General features: G+C 36.0%; 1 protein-coding gene across 1 annotated transcript in view; it reads right to left on the minus strand.

Annotated features, from left to right (window-relative positions):
• The window catches only part of cntnap2a (contactin associated protein 2a), a 408,589-nt gene that overhangs the window by 106,086 nt on the left and 280,947 nt on the right, over positions 1-21,556 (minus strand). The window contains exons 14-15 of the mRNA XM_016537023.1: positions 16,015-16,171; positions 11,701-11,828 (exon numbers count right to left, since the gene is read on the minus strand). Of these exons, the coding sequence (XP_016392509.1) occupies positions 11,701-11,828; positions 16,015-16,171 (285 nt within the window). The remainder of the gene's footprint in view (positions 1-11,700; positions 11,829-16,014; positions 16,172-21,556) is intronic.

A 21,556-nucleotide genomic window follows, 5' to 3' on the forward strand; every position in this document is an offset into this window, starting at 1 on the left:
AATAAAAAAATAGAACAAGTAAATAAGGAATAAAAATATATAAATTGACAGTTGTATGTGCAGGTATATTACACAATAGATAGTTGTATGTACAGGTATATTATGTGCAAATTGAATATGTATGAGTATGTGTGTTAGATAAATAAGTGTATGAGTGAATAAATAGTGTGTGTTCCACAGTTATTGTCAAGTGTTCATGAGATGGATTGCCTGAGGGAAGAAACTGTTCCTGTGTCTGGCCGTTCTGGTGCTCAGAGCTCTGTAGAGTCGACCAGATGGCAACAGTTCAAAGAGGGAGTGTGCTGGATGTGAGGGGTCCAGAGTGATTTTGCTAGTCCTTTTGCTCACTCTGGATGAGTACAGTTCTTGGAGAGAAGGGAGTACCAATGTACCAATGATTCGCTCAGCAGTCCGGACTACCCTCTGTAGTCTTCTGAGGTCAGATTTGGTAGCTGAGCTGAACCAGACAGTTATTGAAGTGCAGAGGATGGATTCAATGATAGCAGAGTAGAACTGTTTCAGCAGCTCCTGCCTGTGACAGGTTTTAACACAGTTACATCTGTACACCACCTCTCATTGATGTAAAAGCATGTCCCGCCACCGCGTGATTTCCCCGTTGATTCTGCATCGCGATCCGCTCTGAACAGCTGAAAGCCTGGGAGACTCAAGCGCTGTCTGGAATGGCGTCTTTCAGCAGCAGAGTTTGAAAAATCCTTATTTGTCCGTTTTGTTGGGTAGAGAGCGGAGGTTCGCCAGATGGATGCTAGGCAACGGCGTTCTGAATCCGCGCTGCCTGAGCTTCACGAGGGCGCCGGCTTGCTTCCCCCGTCTGCGCGTCCTGCAGCGTTTGATCAGCGCCGCAGCTCCCCCGACTACAATGTCCAGCAAAACATCAGAATAATCGAAAACCAGTGAAATATCGGGTGGTGTGTACTTCCGAATGTCCAGCAATTCGTCTCTGGTGAAACTGATTGCAGGGATATAACACGCCACGGAGGCAGCAATCAGCGTCGGCGCCATCGCGAAGAATCGTTATTCTTATATTATTATTCTTATTATTATTACTGTTAGGGAATTTCTATAGTTGATTATCATATAATTTAACTATTATTATTATTGTTATTGCTGTTCGGGAATTTCTATAGTTAGATTTCATTCAAATTAACAATTATTACTATTTACAACTGCGGAGCACGCCACGGAGCACGCCACGGAGGCAGCCATCAGCGTCGGCGCCATCGCGAAGAATCATTATTCTTATATTAATATTATTATTACTGTTAGGGAATTTCTATAGTTGATTATCATATAATTTAACAATTATTATTATTGTTATTGCTGTTCGGGAATTTCTATAGTTAGATTTCATTCAAATTAACAATTATTACTATTATTATTATTATTATTATTACTGTTAGGGAATTTATATAGTTGAATATCATTTAAAATGAATTATTATTATTATTATTACTATTAAGGAGTTTTTATTTTTGATCAATGTAAATTAACTATTAACATTAATACGGCAAAGCACATACGACTGACAATAATAAAAATATTGTATTCGCATATATTGTATAAACAGAATTGTTTTTAAATCACATTTGAGAAATATTTAAGAAATGTGAGTATTGGTATTTTCTTCTGAAAATAAATTCACTCTACTGTACAATATTTTACTGTGTTTATATATTATCAATTTAGTTTGTTTATTAAATTGCATTAAATTACCATTCATTAATTTATTTTTCTTCTTTTTTTAATAATAAATAATACATGTAATAATATATTTTTTAAATAATCTAAAAACGTATTTAATGGATCAGCAGAGGCTCATGCGGCCATGCAAATCAACAAAATTGCTACCCAACTTTCATTTCTTTACACTGCTACTTGCTCCAGTTTAAACCAAAGAAGCTAAATCAAGCAAGTTCCACCACTGACTTGGGAGACGGCCAATCACAGTTTACGGTGTATGGAGTTTTGGACACGTCCCTGTAGCAGAGAAAGAAAAACTCAATATATCAACTCCACACCTGAAGCCATCAACACAACACTGCATTTACAGGAACTGAACATTATACTCAGGAAGGGACAAACACTGGATTTCCATGTAGAATAAATGCTCAGACCTTCCAATCTCAGGTCATATCCTGGCGGTCAGGAGGCATTAGAATCAGTTGTACTGAATTACATGGTGCTGGTGCTCTGACATTTGACTGACAGATCAGTAAGCAGGCCTGTTATTGACTCTGGGCGCTGTCAGTCTCCATGATATTCCTGTGTTGAGACCATAGTTTTTTCTAGTTTGTTCACAATATCAAATGCCTAGGCCTTTAACTCAAAAAGAGACTAAATCTAAGCTTCTGACTGTGGCCTGCATTGGCATCAACATTATGCGAACATATTTCACACCAACAACAGCTTAAGATACACACACTTTCAGGGTCCAAAACGAACACTTACAGTACAGTAGCACCAAAAACTGTGCCAAAAACTGGCTTTGGTGAGTGAATAAAACCACAACTGACCCTGAATTTGTTACAAGTTTCCTATAATAGCTCTTTTGACCAATGACTTTTTCAGTCATGTGTTTATTGATATTTGACATGTATATTGATATTATTAAGATAATAATTATTAATCAACATTTTTTTCTTGAGAACACACTCACAAAGAGCAATTTCTAACCAATTAAATATTTTATTCAACTATAATTTATCTATTTATCAATATAGCTATAAAAATTATATCCACAATATACATTTGATTTTAAAATAACAATATAATAATTAATAGTTAATCAAAATAATGTTTCAATAATTTCCATAAGTTTAATTTTAAAATTCAGTGATATTGTCCTGGTTTTCAATAACAATGTAATGCTAAAAAATTAATTTCATTTAATTTAATTTATTTATAAGCACAAATAAACACAACAGGAGTTGACCACTGTGCTTTACAGAGTATAAAACTAAGACACAAGATATAAAAGAAAGAAAGATATAAGACATAATGAGAATAAAACATAATTAAGAGTTGCTAAATGCTCGGGCCACAAGATAAGACTTTAACTTTGATTTAAACTCATGTACAGAGGACAGGGATCTCAGATAAAAGGGAAGACTATTCCAGAGCCTCGGTCCAACAACAGCAAAAAAAAAAAAAAAATTATAATGGTTTCCACAGAAATATTAAGCAGCACAACCGTTTTCAACATTGATAATAAAATGTTTCTTGAGCAACAAATCAGCATATTAGAATGATATCTGAAGGATCATGTGACACTAAAGACTGGTGCAATGATGCTGAAAATTCAGCTTTGCATCACATTTTAAAAATATTCAAATATAACACAGAAATTCAAATAATAGTTTATATTTTACTTTGCTATTTTACTTTTGCAATTTTAATAAAAAAAATGCAGCTTTAGCGAGCATAAGAGCATAAGAGACTTCAAAAACATTACACACACACACACACACACGTTTGTTTTTGTGAATTGTGGGGACATTCCATAGGCGTAAATGGTTTTTATACTGTACAAACTGTATGTGCTATTGCCCTACACCAACCCTACACCTAAACCTACCCCTCACAGGAAACTTTGTGCATGCATACTTTCTCAAAAAAACTCACTCTGTATGATTTATAAGCGTTTTGAAAAATGGGGACATGGGGTAATGTCCTCATAAGTCACCTTCTCCTTGTAATACCTAGGCTATGTCATACCCATCCATGTCATTATACAAATTTGTGTCCTCATGTCACAAAAATGCGCGCACACACACACACACACATGTCTGGTTTGCTATCCTTGTGGGGACTCTCCATAGGCGTAATGGTTTTTCTACTGTACAGACCGTATATTCTATTGCCCTACACCAACCCTACCCCTAAACCTACCCCTCACAGGAAACTTTCTGCATTTTTAGATTTTCAAAAAACTTAATTCTGTATGATTTATAAGCTTTTGTACCCGTGGGGACCACAATTTAGGTCCCCACCGTGACACAAGTCCCCATGAGTCTGTGTGTAGTCAGGTTTAAGTCCCCACCAGGATATATAAACCAGTACACACATACACACACACGAATAATTTTTTGGCCAGAAATAAATATTTATGACAGGTAAAAATGATATGGCTAAAAGTTTATTTTGGACTCTGCAAACTATAATGTCTCCTCGTTATAATTTTCAACCAGGGGAAGAGGGGAAAGAAAAGATGTACCATCTTTAACAGCTATCAAAAAATGGTAAAACAACCAGAGGCTATATAGTGACTGTAAATGCAGCTAAATCTGAAGTCTTTCCCATCAAAGCAAGCTCTCCACGGTGAGCCCAAATCACAGCTTCACCCTGAGGACTGACCCAGCAGTGAAGTGAGCGAAGGGAAGAATGTGTTTTGCAGGTGTGAATGGTGCCATGTGTTTCTGTGAAGAGGTTTTCAACAGCATCCAATCATGCCCTTTTGACAGGATCCTGGGACGTGTGAGGTCATTTTGGTTTAGAAAAATTACTCTTTCCTTTATTTCAAACCCAGCAGGTGAGGTGCTAGAGAAAGTTCTCACACAGACAGAAAGTTAGAATGTGAAGATTTGTGCAAGCTAAACATGCCTGTTCCTGATATTTTTTCCTGATATTTGTTCTTACACACTAAATTGACCTAAAACTGACAACAGAACATAGCTGGACAAGTCTGGAGGGTTTGTGAAATCATAAATGTCATATTTTGATTATAAATTAATCACGTCTGACTGAGCTGCATGAAAATCAAGATTTGAAACACTTTAAAGCCCTTATAAGATAATCTCAGAAGCAGAACGTATACAACGTTCAAATCCAGCTAAACCCCAGAATTAATTTTGCTGCTCATCTATTATTTGACAGGATATGTGGTGCTGCCAGTCCACCAGATGGCACCTTTACAATAGACGGCTGGATCAGAGGTCATTAAAAAGTGTTTACTCGTGGCACGGTGATGAATTGAGCAGAACAGTGTCAGATTTTTCCACTCATCTCATTAACTATGATAGTTAACCTTTGTTTGGGTCTAGGGCAGGCGGACAGCAACCAGTTGTAATCTAAATTACCCCGTGAGCTCATTAATGTGAATAAAAATTGTTTGTAAACTACCGCAAAAAACGGTTTGATTGGCAAACTTTGGCAGTGCTATGAGTGCCCAAAGAACAGAAGTATTTTCTTGTCTATTTTCTAAAGTGGAGATGAACCCCTGCTGATTACACCTTATGAATGAGATGAACTTTTTCTCATAAATTGCGAAGCTGTCATTTGTTATCACAAAGGATGATGTCAAATGTCAGGTGTACTTCTGAGTTGTTAGCAAGCACCTACTGAAACTTTTCTGTGTCAACAGCTCTGAAGAGATGCTTTAAAATTGTATGGCACAGATGAGTTCTTTTCATCTAGCAGGGAACATTCACAGTCTGCAAACCAGGCCTATAATGGAAATCATTCGTCATTCTAAATGCAAAATAAATAGGATGATTGAAAAAAAAAAGGAAGGATTAAGGAAAGTAAATATCACATTAATTTTAAAAGCAGGACTGCTGATCTGAGTCATAATTAGTCTAATGGTAACAAAATAAATAGAGGAGATGGGACCGGTTGTCAGAAGCAATGCATCTCAGTAATTTATTATTTTATAGATATATATCATATATGTACTGAAGGAGAGACAGTACTTCTTAAGGTCTGGGTCACATTTCTTTTGGTCTTTCATATCTAGTACAGTTTATTAATGGAATTACAGTTGGCCAGAAAATAGTTAGATATTTTTCCATGTTACTATTTACATGTTAGCTCTTTCAGGAATTATTTTGTTATTTCATAATAGTTTTTCTCTTCAAATTTTGTTGAAAAGCCTATAAAATGCCAATAACATTTTTTGAAAAGTCTCATATGCTGTCAGTATCAAGGCTGCATTTATTTGGTCAAAAATTCAGATTTACATCACAGGAATAGCATTTTAAAATATATTAAAATAGAAAACAGTTATTTTAAATTGTATTAATATTTCACAATAATATTTTTTGGAGGAAACCATGATAGATTCTGGATTATTTGATGAATAGTAAGTTCAAAAGAGCAGCATTTATTTGAAATAATAACGATGTAAAAATCTTTACTGTCACTTTTAATCAATTTAATGCATCTTTGCTGAAAAGTATTATTTCTTAAAATAGAATAAAATAAAATAAAATATATAATATATAATATATATAAGTATTTTTTTCTGGACGTTAGTGGTGGAAATATGAAAGAAAACCTAAAAAAGAACCTGCCTTTTGAAAATAAACTTATCTGAGAAATATTCACTGGAGTAAAATGTGACAACTAACCCCGTTTTCTCTTGCCTACTGTACAAAACCTGCAAACAACAGTCTTCATTGTGATATTAAGTAAAGGTAATTCAGGCTGATGCACAATAAAGACATGCTCACCTGCTACTTGCAGATTTCATTTGCGTATACTTCCTGATAATGACACAAACAGCAGGTTTCCTTTTAGCTGGAGACAAAAAGACCTTTTATTATACATGTTATTCACTTTCAGTGTCTAATAGACCTGATGCTCAGGGTGATATTAATAGATTTCATAAGCATTATAAAAGTGACATCACCTCAGAAAAGACTGAATGCAGAGGTGAAATGCTACTTCTTGACTTCAACTGATCTAATGCAATCAGGTGAGGATACTTTCTGGCAATTTGGGCATACGACACACATCACATCCAGAATTAGTCCTTCATTAGTCTCCAGGTGTAAGCCAATCACGAACGCATGAGAAACGGCATGAGAGCATCACCATGGCTCAGTGATTCAGTAACTAAGCAACACTGAACATCCTCATCGCTGATGATAATTTACTGGTCGATCTAGTTGGAATCAATGCTATTTTTGATGAATCGTATACCTGCAGCTCTCCTGTTTGCATCATCTCTGGTTAAATACTAAGCTAGCAATGTGAGAGTTTGTGACTTCAGCTTATTTCATGTTATTTTGGGCTCAGGGAGCTGGGAATTGAGGGGACATAACAGTTCAAATGATTTTTTCCCCGGTAAGTATTTCTATTTCATAATTAAGCCATTTTCTATAACTGCACCCAGACAATATGTCGAAAAATGTCAGGGATCTTAACCGTATGCTTGCAGGATATTACAGGACATTTTGGAAAGATAAACTGAGTCAAACTCAAGTTATTCAGAGCATCATTTCGTAATTTTTATCATTTTTAAATTGAATGACTTAATCATTAAAACTACTCATAGACTACGGCCCCAGTTGCACGATGTTAAACTCTAATTTTAAACTGTGACCATGCAAATATCATCCAATTTGGCCACAGTTGGAGCATGACCAAAGTATAGGATTCCAGTCTGACCCCAAGGTTAGGTTTTAACTGCAGCTAATACAATATTTTTGCAATGAAGATGGAACTTCCTATCAGCGATGTCGTTCACTTAGCCATGAAATGTCTTGTAGTTATTCATGAGTCCCATAATTCCATTCTGAACATAAGTCTTATCAATCAAACAGGAAAACTACTCAGATGTAAAATGTCTAATGCATCGTAATGAGATGTATGCAATATTTTTCACATATCACGGAATTGCCGTCACATTGCACGTGGCACACTAATTTATAATTTCTAGCAACTGCTTCGTTAGGCGGGGGTATCATATTCCTTTAATACTGACAGGTTATCTATCTCAATTAATTTGCAAAGCAGCCAGTGGTCTGAAGTCACAGCACATCATAGCCTGGCAAGATGCATCATTAAATCATCATTTTGTTTGTTATCTTTATTCCTTCTCTCGGATATTAATGAGTATTAATTATGCAACCTGTCTGAAGATGATGGCGTATGTCCTACGCCGTGGCACAGCAACGGAGATTAATTGATTTGAGTAAATGAGAAACCCATCTTCCTTTTTTTTTTGTTGAAGTTTTGAGGGCACTAAACTACTAACTAAACTACTCACTGAATCCAGCGCTTCTCTTGAGCATTTAAGCAAGTACAAAAACGACTGGACACATTTCTAATCACAACAGTAGAACCCTTTTATTAATCTTGATTAGATTATTTATACATGGAAAAAATTATGATTTCTTTTTCAAAACATAACATTTTCCAAACTAACATTATATTTTTATGTGAACAGTCCGATATGCCAATTTCCAGCTTAGTTCGATGGCGTCAGTTTGTAGCCAATTCTGTTTGTTGTCACTGGTTGTGCAGAAATTAAACACTTTGCCATTAAATGCCAGCTGCTTCTACTGAAGTGCATCTGTCTGCGAGAATACAAATTACTCCCACTACTAATTAACCAACTATGCCAACAACCACTGCAAAGAAAGCATAATATAATATATGCACACCTAAAAGGACACACCAGATACTGCTAAAACAGCAATAAAACTAGCCACTAACAAGTCATTCAGATTATTAACCTCTTCACTGTTAGAAAAAAAGCCTCTTATGTTCATCAACACTGCATTTATTTGGTCAAAAAATACAGTAAAAACAGTAATTAGGGGCCAAGCACCGAAGGTGCTTAGGCACCTACTGTATACATTTTCTTCTTCTTCCGCTCTGGAAGTCTACAGCAGCCCATAGAGCTGCTTGCGGGAAAGTTATGAAATTTGGCACACAGATAGAAGACAGTCTCAATATTAACCATAGCAAATTTGGAGTCGTTAACTCTCTAGTGCCACCAATAGGCCAAATCTGCACTCATATTTCTGCTAATAACTTTTGAAGCGTAAGGTCTGGAAGCAAAATTTATTAGATGGTTTGTCTTATTTTCACCAAAGACAATGCTGGCAAAAAGTTATCAAGAGATTTCTGATAGACCAAACCATTCTCATAAAGTGCATTAATGAATTTGACAAAATTCGCACAAAAATAGACAATTTTTTCCCAACCCTCTAGAGGATTCTGACCACACTTGGAGCGTGTTATACCAAGCATGACCTGAGGGCACATGAGTAGTTTCGGCACAGTGCCACCTGGTCAAAGGATATAAAAAAGTTAATATTTGTATATAATTTCTGAACAGTTTGACCATAAGACTGATCTCGTTAGATTCGGAGTGCCATACCGAATCAAACAATGCCCAATTTTCCTATGTCAGCCATTATGAGCATGGACCATTCCGAATTTTGCAGTAAAATTTTTGCATTTTTGTTCTGAAAATGCTGTATATTACAAACATAAAGTATACATGCCAGACCAGTATGTGGCGCTGTAATTCTGCTACAGAGATACACTAAAAACGGAGAAGAAGACTTGGACTATGCGCATAAATCTTGCGCGCGGTATACAAACGAACATGGAACAATACATTTATTAATCTGTGTTAATATTAGTTAATAAAAAGACAATCGTTCAGTGTTTGTTCATGTTGTTTTTGCTGTTACGTGACGTAGCAGTGTCTGACTAGGGGCAAGATGTGGGCTGATGACGTCATCGTTTCAGAAAATATACGGATTCGCTGTCCACACGAAAACGCAAGGGCGGCGTTTTCAGATTTATCCACTCTGGGACCCGGTTTAAAAAAATATGGGTTTCACTCTCCCAAAACGCCAGATCCGTGTGGACGAAACACCTATACGATACAAAATGTATGCGTATACAGCTAAACGCGTCTCCGTGTGGACGAGGCCTTAAACTAACTCCTAAAGTTTATGATATTCTTCATATTCTGTGTGGTGGTCAGTTCACACTGATACTGATAGTGGTCCTGACAGAAATAGCATAATGTTATTGAATCTTATGAATCTTACAGACCCGCTTGCGGGAAATGTGGATGTGGTTTGTATTCTTACAGGAAATATACAGGAGTCCATTAGGGGCAAGCAAAGATTTTTAGTGGAAGAGTATCTGAAATTATCTCAAGTTTGATTTCTGAACCTAATAGAACTGGACTGCTATAAAGCAGCAGTGGTTTCTCATATTATTTTCACATTAAGGCTCCTAAACACATTGGCATTCAGTCTGTGCATCCAATTACCTAATTTTGAGACTTCGCAGTAAATAAATAATGAGTGCAAAAACAAACAAGTCTTTAGGGGATTGCTGGACCCATGCTAGAAGGCATTTGCAGACTTGAGCAGAAACCCAACAGCGGTGAGACAACCATTACGCTGTGCAGCATAAATGCAAGCCCAGAGGGGCCTCATGGGTGAGGTGCAGACTGTCCAGAGGCCTATAACTTTCTTCTTGTGCACATGCAGGTGGCTAAGAGCAACATTTATATGCAGCATTACCATAGTGAGGCTGGCTTTCTGCATTAATGCACTACTGCTCTGCTCCCTTCCTACTAAAGCCCTGAATATATGAAGAAATGAATAAATAATAGCAGACTCAGCCCTGATTCGTGGGACCCCCTGACGAGCAATGATTATGTTTCCAGACCAGGAGGTGCAGTATTTTCTAAGTGGCTCCGTGCAGTTTGTGGCTGCTGATTAGCACAGATAACTGTGCAATTGAAATAAAACACATAGGGAAAATTGTTATTTAGCAGAGAATTTCATCTGATTATTTGTAGTACCCTTATTACCGGCACTGCTCTCTTGATGTCATTTGGGCATAAATGCCTCGATCAAGGGCACAAAAGTGATCTCAATAATTTCAGTTTGCTCAGGCTAAGCAGACAAATTTGAGATGTACTGACAATCTCTGATCATGTACTTTACTGGCTTATATATCCAACTATGTCTATATGTCCAGTAGTTGGAAGAACCTGATGAAAACAAAGTATTACATGCCCTAAATTGCAAGAAAACGGAATAATAGGACAAATAGCTTCCAGTCACAGGTGTGTGGGAACAACAGGAAAAAAGGAGGAAAAAAACAGCTGTTGACGCTCTTGTCTAACAGGTGAGTGTAATCGAATGCACCTGATCTAAGTAATAAGCCAGATGCAATTAACAGGAATAATGAGGCATAAAAATGCATAATTGCACATGGTGATGATGGTGGGGGATGGCTCTGTATTTTACCCTTGGGTTCTCTGTTTCGCTCTGGTGAAACTTGGGCATTTATAATTGCATCTGATTCACAAAAAAACAAAACAAGTTTTCTCATTCGCCTTCCTCACAATTACTCAGAGGGAAAAAAACTGATAATTTTTATGAAGATATGGCAAGCTGGCTGTTGACACCAATTTTTAAAAATGAGTGGCAGGGGGCCTCTATGGGATGTAATGATGATTGAAAAGTTTGATTGGCGATCACAGCTTCGGGACAGTTACGTCCTATGTCCTCTTTCAGAGTGCTGCAGACAATGGGCTGACCTTGAAAAATGCTAAATGTCTATTTAAAGAAGATGCCATTAAAACAAATCCTTTGGCAATACAGATTATAAGAACATATTTCAAGAGTGGAAGATTTTTAATTGCAAGGCTACCATGTGAAGACATCAAAGATTCATAGCCTTGTACACAGTAACTATACCAGAAGAAGAAAGCTGCTTTCACATATTGCAAAGGACAAAAAACAACAACAGTGCTCACTCAGAATAATATGCAAACAACATTTAACTGTTTACATAATTTAATAAAGCATTAAAACCACATAATTAGATGTCTATGTGCAGTTATTCGTTATTAATCCAAAAGCTGTATTTTTGTGAGCCAAAGCTAGATATTATTTAAGGAGAAAGAAATAGACTCACGGTCTCCATAGCAACGGAGAGGTCCCACAGTCAGCTTGGCCTCCGAGCCGGGTCGATTTGTGTCCCCGACAGCCACTTGGCTGACCGGTAAGTGGTCTTTATAAACCAGAAGCCCAGAATCGTCCCTCCTACCAAACAATATAATTCAGAATACATTGTGAGGAAAAAACATTTAAAAAAAAATTTTTTTTTTCTGTATCATAGTACTAAACCTTAAGAATCTTAACTCTCCTTGTTGACAAGATCTTATGAAGTCATTAAAGCTTTAATACGCAAAATGTTTGTTTTCTCTCAAAAGCAGCCCTTTGACACTGATGACTAGCTGTTTAATTACAGCAATACAATTTGTTTAATCAGTGGAGAGACTCACTCCATGTATTTTGCGACGCAGACATACATAAACCTCACAGGTACATGCACTATGTGCGTGTTATTTTAATGCCACCATCTATCACGGTGCCAATGCAACTGCAAAAGCCATTTAAATAACAATTATATATCGTAAACCTGTAGAGGAAAAAAAAACACCATCAACAATGTGGTTGGGAATGAAACGTGCTGCTTTGAAATCCAATGTCCTAATTTGTATCCATTATGCATGGTGGTTCAGTTTGCTTGGGGTTTATGACAAGTGGCGAGTGCATCGCAATAACCCGCTGTCCATCTGTGCATGGGCCATTAACACATATTACTGTGTTCAGCTAAACCAGCAACAGAAGCAGCAAAATTCTCTCGTTCCAACAGCCTAGCTGTATAAATATTCACAAAATGTATCCAAAACAAGAAGATGATGAGAAAATCCATCAGGAAAATACAAATGCTAATATGCTAATAAGATACAACTCACTGACTGAGGCTATGTTTACCTTAAGAATATAGTATTAAAAGATAATTTACAAGCTCTTAGCATAATGAAACTTGTGCAAACAAACACAATGTACTTTATACAAACACAAACACAGAGTTACCCAGGGGCACATAAAGTCTGTTTGGTTATTACTTTCCACCAATCCATCCAATACACTTCCTGTGGAGCGCCAATGCTTGCAAATATAATAGTCTATATAGCTGTTCCAAAACCAAGTGAGCTGCCTAAGGGGCCATTCACACAGAATGTGTTTTTGCAGGGCTGTCGAACCACTGTGTCATGTTAGAGATGCTGCAAACAAAAGCGCATTGGTCAAACACATTTGTCTAGAGCATGTTTACAAAGAAAAACAACGGAAAGGAAACGCAGTGAAATACAAAATAAGGCTGCAATCTAACTCGCACAGACCCTTTTAAGTGATCAATTTGACATGCTTTACATAGGCAACAACTCCACATGCCACAGAAATAGTGCTTGCAAGAGAGAACACAGCTTAATTGATTTCAGTACAGTCTGACATTAGCATGTTGCTAAGCTAATAGTGCAATACTCTGATATGTATAAAAATGTACAGGACAAGCAAACATTGGGCAGAACAATTCATTTTTAATTACACTAAACTATTTATATCAATACTTTTCAGTATGAATGATTCAGTACTACAGTACATGTGAGCACTAATGGATTAGCTTGTTAGCATGGCCTAGATAATTCCTGCACTAATGTAGAGTTAATGTCTATTTTTTATTTTCCTATTTTTCGTGTGTACTAAAATATATTATATATATATTTGAGTGTATTTTTTTCTTTTGCTTCTTATTCCATAACTTTCTCATAACTCTTTTTACTTTATTTTACATTACAATAGCCTGGTTTCCATTACAGATTTGCACAATATTTTCTAAATGTTGATAAGAAAATATTGTGAAAGGATGACGTTTCCATTAACTGATGTTATGCGACTATTTGAAAGTATCTGGCCAAGTAGGTTGAAATACATGAATATTATTTTCCCTTTTCCACCAGCACCACTTTTGCAGAGGTTTCTCTTTTCCAAAAGATACTTCTGTTAAGGCCTGTTCACACCAAGGTTGATAACTATAAAGGTAACGATAAAGATATAGTTCTAAAAACCATTCTCAATATTGTAGAATAACAGAGTCCACACCACAGCTACACTGTAAAAAGTAACGAGTTGAACTTACTTGGAAAACCTGTGGAAACTGATTGCCTCAAATTTCTCAGGCAAATTAGTTAATCATTTTTGAGTTAATAAAACTTACTGTAACTTTGTATAGGTAACTTGTGTATAAGTATAGGTTACCAGAAAACTTGAGTGTTGGTAACTCAATTTGACAAGTTCAGCCAACTTAGAGATTTATTTACTCGCTTTTCTTAAGTAGATTCAGTGATTACTTTTTAAAGGCACAGAGAAACGATATAATTGGAATCACTTTAAGAACAATTTTTTCCAGCTGACGAATAATAAAAACATTGACAGCCAATCAGAATCAACCCTGCTATATCAAGCTCGAGAATTTAAAGCGGCAGACGAGTGAGCATTTAGAATAAACAGACAATATCGTTCGCTGGTGTGGACGCTAATATCTTTATCTTTATAGTTATCCTTCTTGGTGTGAACAGGGCTTTGGAGAGCTTTCCATTTGGAGCATAATATTTTCCACGGCTTCTAGAAGCCCTTCTCCCTCATATCTGCTTCAAGGTCTTGATGACTTATGGATTTTTTTTGTTGTTGTTTAGAATCCAGTATTAATAATTCTTTTATATTTTATGAATTTAATAAAGAACTCTGTCTCATCTTCTGTCCAAACACACTGTGCCATCTTTAAAGAATGTTCAAGTAACTTTACATACACTAGGTGACCTGTAAATAAGAAAAACAGTTTCCATTGCAGTTTTGCAAAATATTCCTCTTTTTCGAATTGCCTGAAAAACCACCTCATGAATTTTTTTTTTTTTTTTTTTTTTTTTTTTTGGGATTTTTTTTGCGCAACTTACATGTTTCTATTAGGCGTATTTTCAATTCGCACTTACGGATAATGGAAATCCAGCTAATGTTTCTTATTAATATTATTTATTTATTGTATTTTTACTGTCATTGTTGGTACTTTGCAGTAAAGATGTTTCTTATTCTGATTCAGATTAGACACACAGTGGGCAAAAACGTGTATTCTGTTTAATTCATTTTACACATTGCTAATGTTTCATTATAGTATAGTAGATGTTTCACTGGTGCCTAATTTTGTTTTGTATGGCTCATAGAAACATGAAATAGACTATTTCCCTTGACTACTTTATTTACCTTACAACAGTGTTATTTTAGAATTATTTATCTACTACTATAGCATTTATTAATATTTTGAATTAGCTTTTATTTTTATGGTTAAAGATTTCATTTTAAAGTTTTATTAATTTTATGTGGTTTTGTCTTTTTTATGACTTCTATATAATAGAATAGCTATATAATATTTCTATATAGCTTTAATCCATTTTCATTTCAGTTTTTGTTTTGGAACTTCAACGTTATTTCAGTTAGTTGCCAAGTTTTAATATTTATATACTGTGTGTGTATATATATATATATATATATATATATATTTTAGCTTTGTTACCGAAAAATTATTTTTAATAGTTTAAGTTTCAGTTAACAACAATGGTTACAACTTTAGTGTTTGGGCCTTTGGGCATTCTTGTGGTGCCATTAGCCAATCAGTTTTGTTGTGATGTTATGATATTGCAGATGCAGTGTTTACTTGTATCTGAAATTGTATTGCTCAGCTGATTGGTTCAAAAAACAACTGTGCCCAGATGAAAATGCTGTGATAATGGTAATACTAGCAGACTTTCTCTCTTCTTCTCTTTTCAAATCTAAGATGGAGTTTGTGGTGTTAAGGTGGATTGTTTATCTCTCTGCTCTTTAACAGCTGACTGGCATTACCAGCTACTGTATAAAGACCCATTACAAAGGATGTAAATGAATGTGTCTCAAAGCAATACACACACACATGCATTACAGACAATTCTATCAGAGTGTCTGACGAATCACCTCGTTCCCCTCCTCTGCAATATCGCCCACAGCTCTCTTTAGTAATAAAGCCACCGAACACACCAGCCTGAGCTTTTGTTGATAGAAATATCAGGGTTGGCTCTACTTAAACTTCTTTATCAGCACAATCTGTTTGCCATTTGCACAAGTGCTGAGGTCGAGACAACTGCGTCACGCAGCAGACACCGGTGTTTAATGAATACACAGAGACAATAAGGCAGATGGGAACATGACATGCTTGTCTCTCATAAGTTTGATAGGTGGGCTGAGAAGGTCAGTAACTCGCAAATAGCAACTTAGTCCAAGCTCATAATTAGCTACTGGCTTTGATGATCGCCATGGAAACGGCATATTGCTAATCAGGTAATGTGTGGCTTACCACTGCTTCTGGTCGGCGTCACAGTTGCAGTAGTATTTGGAGTCGGTGCAGTTGCGCTCAATGCCACATGCACATTTCTGAATGCCCGGCACAGAGCCGCCCCAGTAAAAGTGCTTCTCGTTACCGCGGCCGACCCACCATGTGTAAGGCGTCCCATCTGCAAACACATAAAAGACAGGGAAAGCACACCATTTACATTCATTATGTCTTCATTTTAACATATTAAAAATAATAAGTGAAACATTATGTTAATAAGAAGATTCTATCTATCTATCTATCTATCTATCTATCTATCTATGTTCTGTCCATCCATCCATCCATCCATCCACCAACCCGTTGTTCTACCATTCTATCATCCATCCATCCATCCATCCATCATTTTAACATTCCATCCATCCATCCTTCCATCGATTTAATGTGTAATCCATCCATTCATCCATCCATCCATCAATCCACCATCGTTTTAATGTGTCATCCATCCATTCATCCATCTATCCATAATTTTAATGTTTCATCCATCCATTCATTCACCATTCAATATCATCCATCCATCCATCCATCCATTGTTACCCATCCAACCATCCATCCATAAATTCCAAATGAATTCCAAGAAATCTTTGTCCATGGATGACTCTTAACATTAGCCAATAACTGCATGTAAGAGAGACTACAGATTAAATAAATAAATAATACCACAAACATTTTTAGATCCAGCATAACCAGCACAGAATTAAATCAGTTTAAATATAAAAGGCTTGCAGTTTCAAAGTTGAGTAAAAAGGATGTAAACATGGTCAAGTAAGCCTTTTGAATCAAGGACATTTTTGTTTAAATAGATCTATTTTGTTCTTAAAAGGCTGCCTTATACATAAATAGCACACACCAAAAAAAGGCAACCATCCTTTTTACAAATCTACCACATTTACATGTATGCATTCGGCAAATCTTTTTATCCAAAGTGAATTTTAAAAAGTTAACTGCAAAGTTATTTTTTTAAACCATTTCATGCATTCCATGGGAATTGAACCTATGACCTCGCCATTGCTAGTGCCATTCTCTCTACTGTTTGAACATCAGCACAGCTACAGAATCCAACACAGAACTGAATCTCTGAACAGCTGTATGACGGCTGCTTATAACATGCAGACAACAGTAATTACAGTGCTTGAGATTTGAAGAGTACTTTACAGTCTAGCCCACAGATACGAGTACTAATTCCCTCCATGTGTAAAGACACAACACGCTCAAAATGATTAACACTTGGCTCTTTGGGAGCATGCATGGAGCTCTAGGGGCTGCTGGACTGCCATTCTCAAGCGCTGATGTGCGTGCAAATGCCCACATCTGCATGCACAGAGGGAAGCAAGACAATCCAAACACAGTGTAGAGCTAAAAAGTGCACTAGAGGCATACATACACACAAGCTTGTGACTACAGCGCACACACGTATGCATGGGTACACGCACGTATGCAGAAACCGAACCACACAAACACACACTGTCTCTCATGACAGAACAATAGTTTCCCCAATTTACTTCATTAACCTGCAGAGAGATGAATTGCAGATGGATGCTGCAACTGTTTGAAATTCATTGGAACTTCACAATCACTGAGTTGAAACACTATTTCAGCAGATGACACACTGTTGGCTGCTGTCGTCATATATGCAAGAGCCTAATTACTTAAAACAAGCTTGATTCCGCAAGGCAGCTCCAGGGGAAATACGTGTAAAATGTGCTGTGTGATAGAGCTCTGTGCAAATGCTTGATGTGTGACTGCATCCCAAGCTTTACATTAAAATAGAAAATGTGCTTTACTGTGGCAGAGTAAATCTCGTCAATGAAATTATTGATGAAAATCTTTGTTGAAAAAGGGTTCTGGATTTCACGAAATGGAAAGAGGCACATGCTATTTAAAATATAATTTATTCCAACTAAAAGATACTGTTGATAAAAATACCAAGAGAAAAAGACATTAACAATACAAAAATGTAGATAGAACTGCTTCAGAAATCAATTGTATAATAATAAATACAAATAACGAGCATTAAACAAGCTTTAAAACTGAAAGTTAATAACATTCTCTAAAGCTGTAACTTCTGAAAAGTTTACTCAATATTTACTAAATAATATATGCTATTACTTCAGACTCGTGTTGTATCTTGTTTATGCTGTTACGTTTTTAATACTATGTTCAGAACATCTCAAAAATGAAAATCTGGTCAAAGTTTGGTCTTTTTGACAGTTTGACATCTTTTCATTGACTAAGGTATTATTTGTTGGCATGAATTATACACCATTTCTTTTTAAGTGTATGCACATGACAAAAAGGAAATATTTTAAAAATAGGATTAAATGTAATTTAAAAAAATTAAATGTAAAGGACATTTATTGTAAGACAAAAAATATTTGTTGACAAAGGGTTTTTGGTTTTTGTAAAGCAAAAAAGGACACAACATGATGTTGTTTAAATGACTCCAATTAAAACATACAAAAAAGATATTAATACAAACAAGTACACACAATAGATTCAGAATGTTCAAATAAATCACAAAACAATAAGACAAAAAATAATAATAATAAAGTGTGTTAAACAGGCTCTTAAAACTGTCAACTTACTTTTGTTGACTAAAATTATGTAATTTCACTCTGAATTAATATCTATTGCATGAACAAATACTGACTAAACTTTTTGTATAACAAAAACAAATCAATGTGGGATAAATCTATGATACTGATTTACCCCTCGTCTCCACAGATTTCAACGAAACAATCCCAAAATGAGCAAAGGATAAAATGTATCCACAGTTCGAGCAGACAGTCCCATCAGCTCAAAGACTTTCATCTCCACCACACTTAATTAGTAGCAAAGACTCCTGCTATTCCACTATGGAGCCGAGAATAAAGACCAGCACATTTCAGCCTCAGCCGACAGGGCTGACAGTTACAGGAGGGACCCACACATGGAGACTGCAGGCAGGAAGCCAACCTCCCCGAGTGACTGAAGAGATGCCAAGCAGCAGCCAGACAGAGAGAACGAGTATGAACGACAAGAAAAATGAACAAACAACAGAAGAAAAAAAACCCATCATTGCTGTGATGGACAGACATTATGACAGATGGTGAGTGGTCTCTGACACACACCGTACAGCTGGTACTTGTGAAATGCCGTTGAACCGGGAATGCTGGGATTGATGCAGGTGCATAAGAAACATGGGCAAAAGACACACGTGTGCACGCCTCACCTGGCCTTCCGGGGGTCTGTGGTGATTTGCAGTATGAAGTCAATGCCTCATTAAACTCTAGGGCCAATAGAGTTTGCTCCACCAGTGTTATCTGCATGGACTGCTTCCTGTTTCCCTCACCTCAGCTCACACCAGGCTCAATCAATCACTCCATTCACTCTTGGCTGGAAACACAGCCGCCGGGCCAGACTAATTTAACAGGGAGATGGAGCTCTTTTTGTGCTTCTGCTGGGTTCTGAAACTGAGTTGATCATCCATTTGTAACCCAAACTCAATGATCGTTAAACAGGTGTAAACAAGATTGGCAACTCCAGACTCTCAGAAAAGGCTGCAAGCTCAGTAAGTATAAAGATTTCGGTCCAGTTATAAAGGTTAAAGTCCAATTACATTAATGTCACAAAGTAAATATATAAAAATCTAAGAATGCCAATCAGAATAAAAAATTCTGAAGAATCAATTAATTGAAACTGATGAATCGATTGGGGTCGGTAAGACTGTTTTACAGTAAATACAGCAATAAAAATAAATTAAATAATAGTGTGAAATATTATTACAATTTAAAATAAAAGTGTTCTATTTTAAAATATTTTAAAATTTAATTTTTTTTTACATTTTTTCAGGATTCTTTGATTAATATAAAGTAAAAAGAACAGCATATAATTTATTTTGTGCTAAATAAAGGTATTAATTTATTTTAAAATATATTCTTTTACTTATAAAATATATTCTTTTACTTAAAAAAAAAACTAAAAAAACTTACTGATCCCAATTTATTTTGAACAGTTGTTCAATTGTGAAAATTTACTCCACATAGCGTGTCAAGCATAGTGTGTCAAAAGTACCCTGTCAAACGTAACCATTTTCCTGAGCAGTAACAATAACAATATTTAACACCGTGTCCTAACCACACATAATGGTAGATAAAAGGCGATAAAAGCTATCTTTTCCATGTTAATCTGAGTTTTTGTACTAACCAGCCATGACTTCGACACGTGACAAGTGACAGGATTCTATTTTAGAATTGGTTTCTATTTTCTGCAAGGTCGTGGCTAGAAAAAAAATATACAGACTATACGAAAATGATAATCTCAGGTACTGATTATGTGCTTTATTCAATGTTAACGTGTCAAATGTGAGTTTGGATATCATTTTGCGTGACCTTTATAGCCATTCTGAAAGCAACAATAGATAGTTTCGAATTTAAGCAAACATAATTAAAACTATGAACTCAATGTGAACCAACAAGTGTATTCCTTAACAAAGATGGTATCAGTCACTCCTCAGTATGCACTTTTAATAATGTTAAAAAGAGTGGTACCACTTTAGTATAAAGACCTATTTTCACTATTAACTAGTTGCTTATAAGCATGCCTATTATTAACATATTGGCTGTTTATTAGTACTTATAAAGCACATATTCTACACGACCATATTCTACATCCCTACTCCTACCCAATACCTTAACCTTAATAACTGTTAACAAGCAGCAATTTAGTAGTTTACTGAGGCAAAAGTTGAAGCTGATGGTTTGTTAATAGCGAGAATCGGACCTTAAAATAAAGTGTGACCAAAAGGTTTAATATTTATGAATTAGATTATAAACTTATCCTTATCCTTTTCGTTGGGAGTAGGGATGTAACGATTCACTCAACTCACGATTCCATTCGATTCACGATTTTTTTTTATTTTTTTAACAAAATTAGATTTAAGACAAATTATAAATTAAATGTGTCCTTTTATTATTGCTTGGACAAAATGCTGCACATTTCTTTGTGAAATTGAAATATAACACTATAATAATCTCAACTGATTTGAATCGTCACATATTTGAATTTTTTTTCAACCGGCTCGCGGTTAATCGTTACATCCCTAGCTGGGAGTGCAGTGCACTGACTGGCTGTGATATTTGATTGATTTCGTCGCGTTGCATAGCCATGTCGCGTCTGATGTAGACAGACAAATTGCTTGTCGCGTTTGTGTGATGGGTGTCTGAGGCTGGAATCGAACTTGGGTCAACTGAACTGCCTCTTTTACCACTGAGCTATGGTGGATGACAAATAACAGATAGACCCAAGGATGACTGAACAAAAAGTGCTTTACTGAGGAGTCCAAGTTCAAAAGTACAACAAAATGGAAGCTGTGCTTCCACAGAAAAAATACAAGAAACAAAAGATGAGCAAAAGGCAAATCCAAAAACACAACAGACTTAGCTTTCTTGGCGAGGATAACACATGCATAGTAGGATCAAGACTGAACACAACTGAAAGAAAGAGGCATGCTTAAATAGGCAAACACAAA

This window comes from Sinocyclocheilus rhinocerous, unplaced genomic scaffold (genome assembly GCF_001515625.1).
Source record: "Sinocyclocheilus rhinocerous isolate Xijiao unplaced genomic scaffold, SAMN03320098_v1.1 scaffold65, whole genome shotgun sequence".
In the NCBI taxonomy this organism is placed as follows: Eukaryota; Metazoa; Chordata; class Actinopteri; order Cypriniformes; family Cyprinidae; genus Sinocyclocheilus; species Sinocyclocheilus rhinocerous.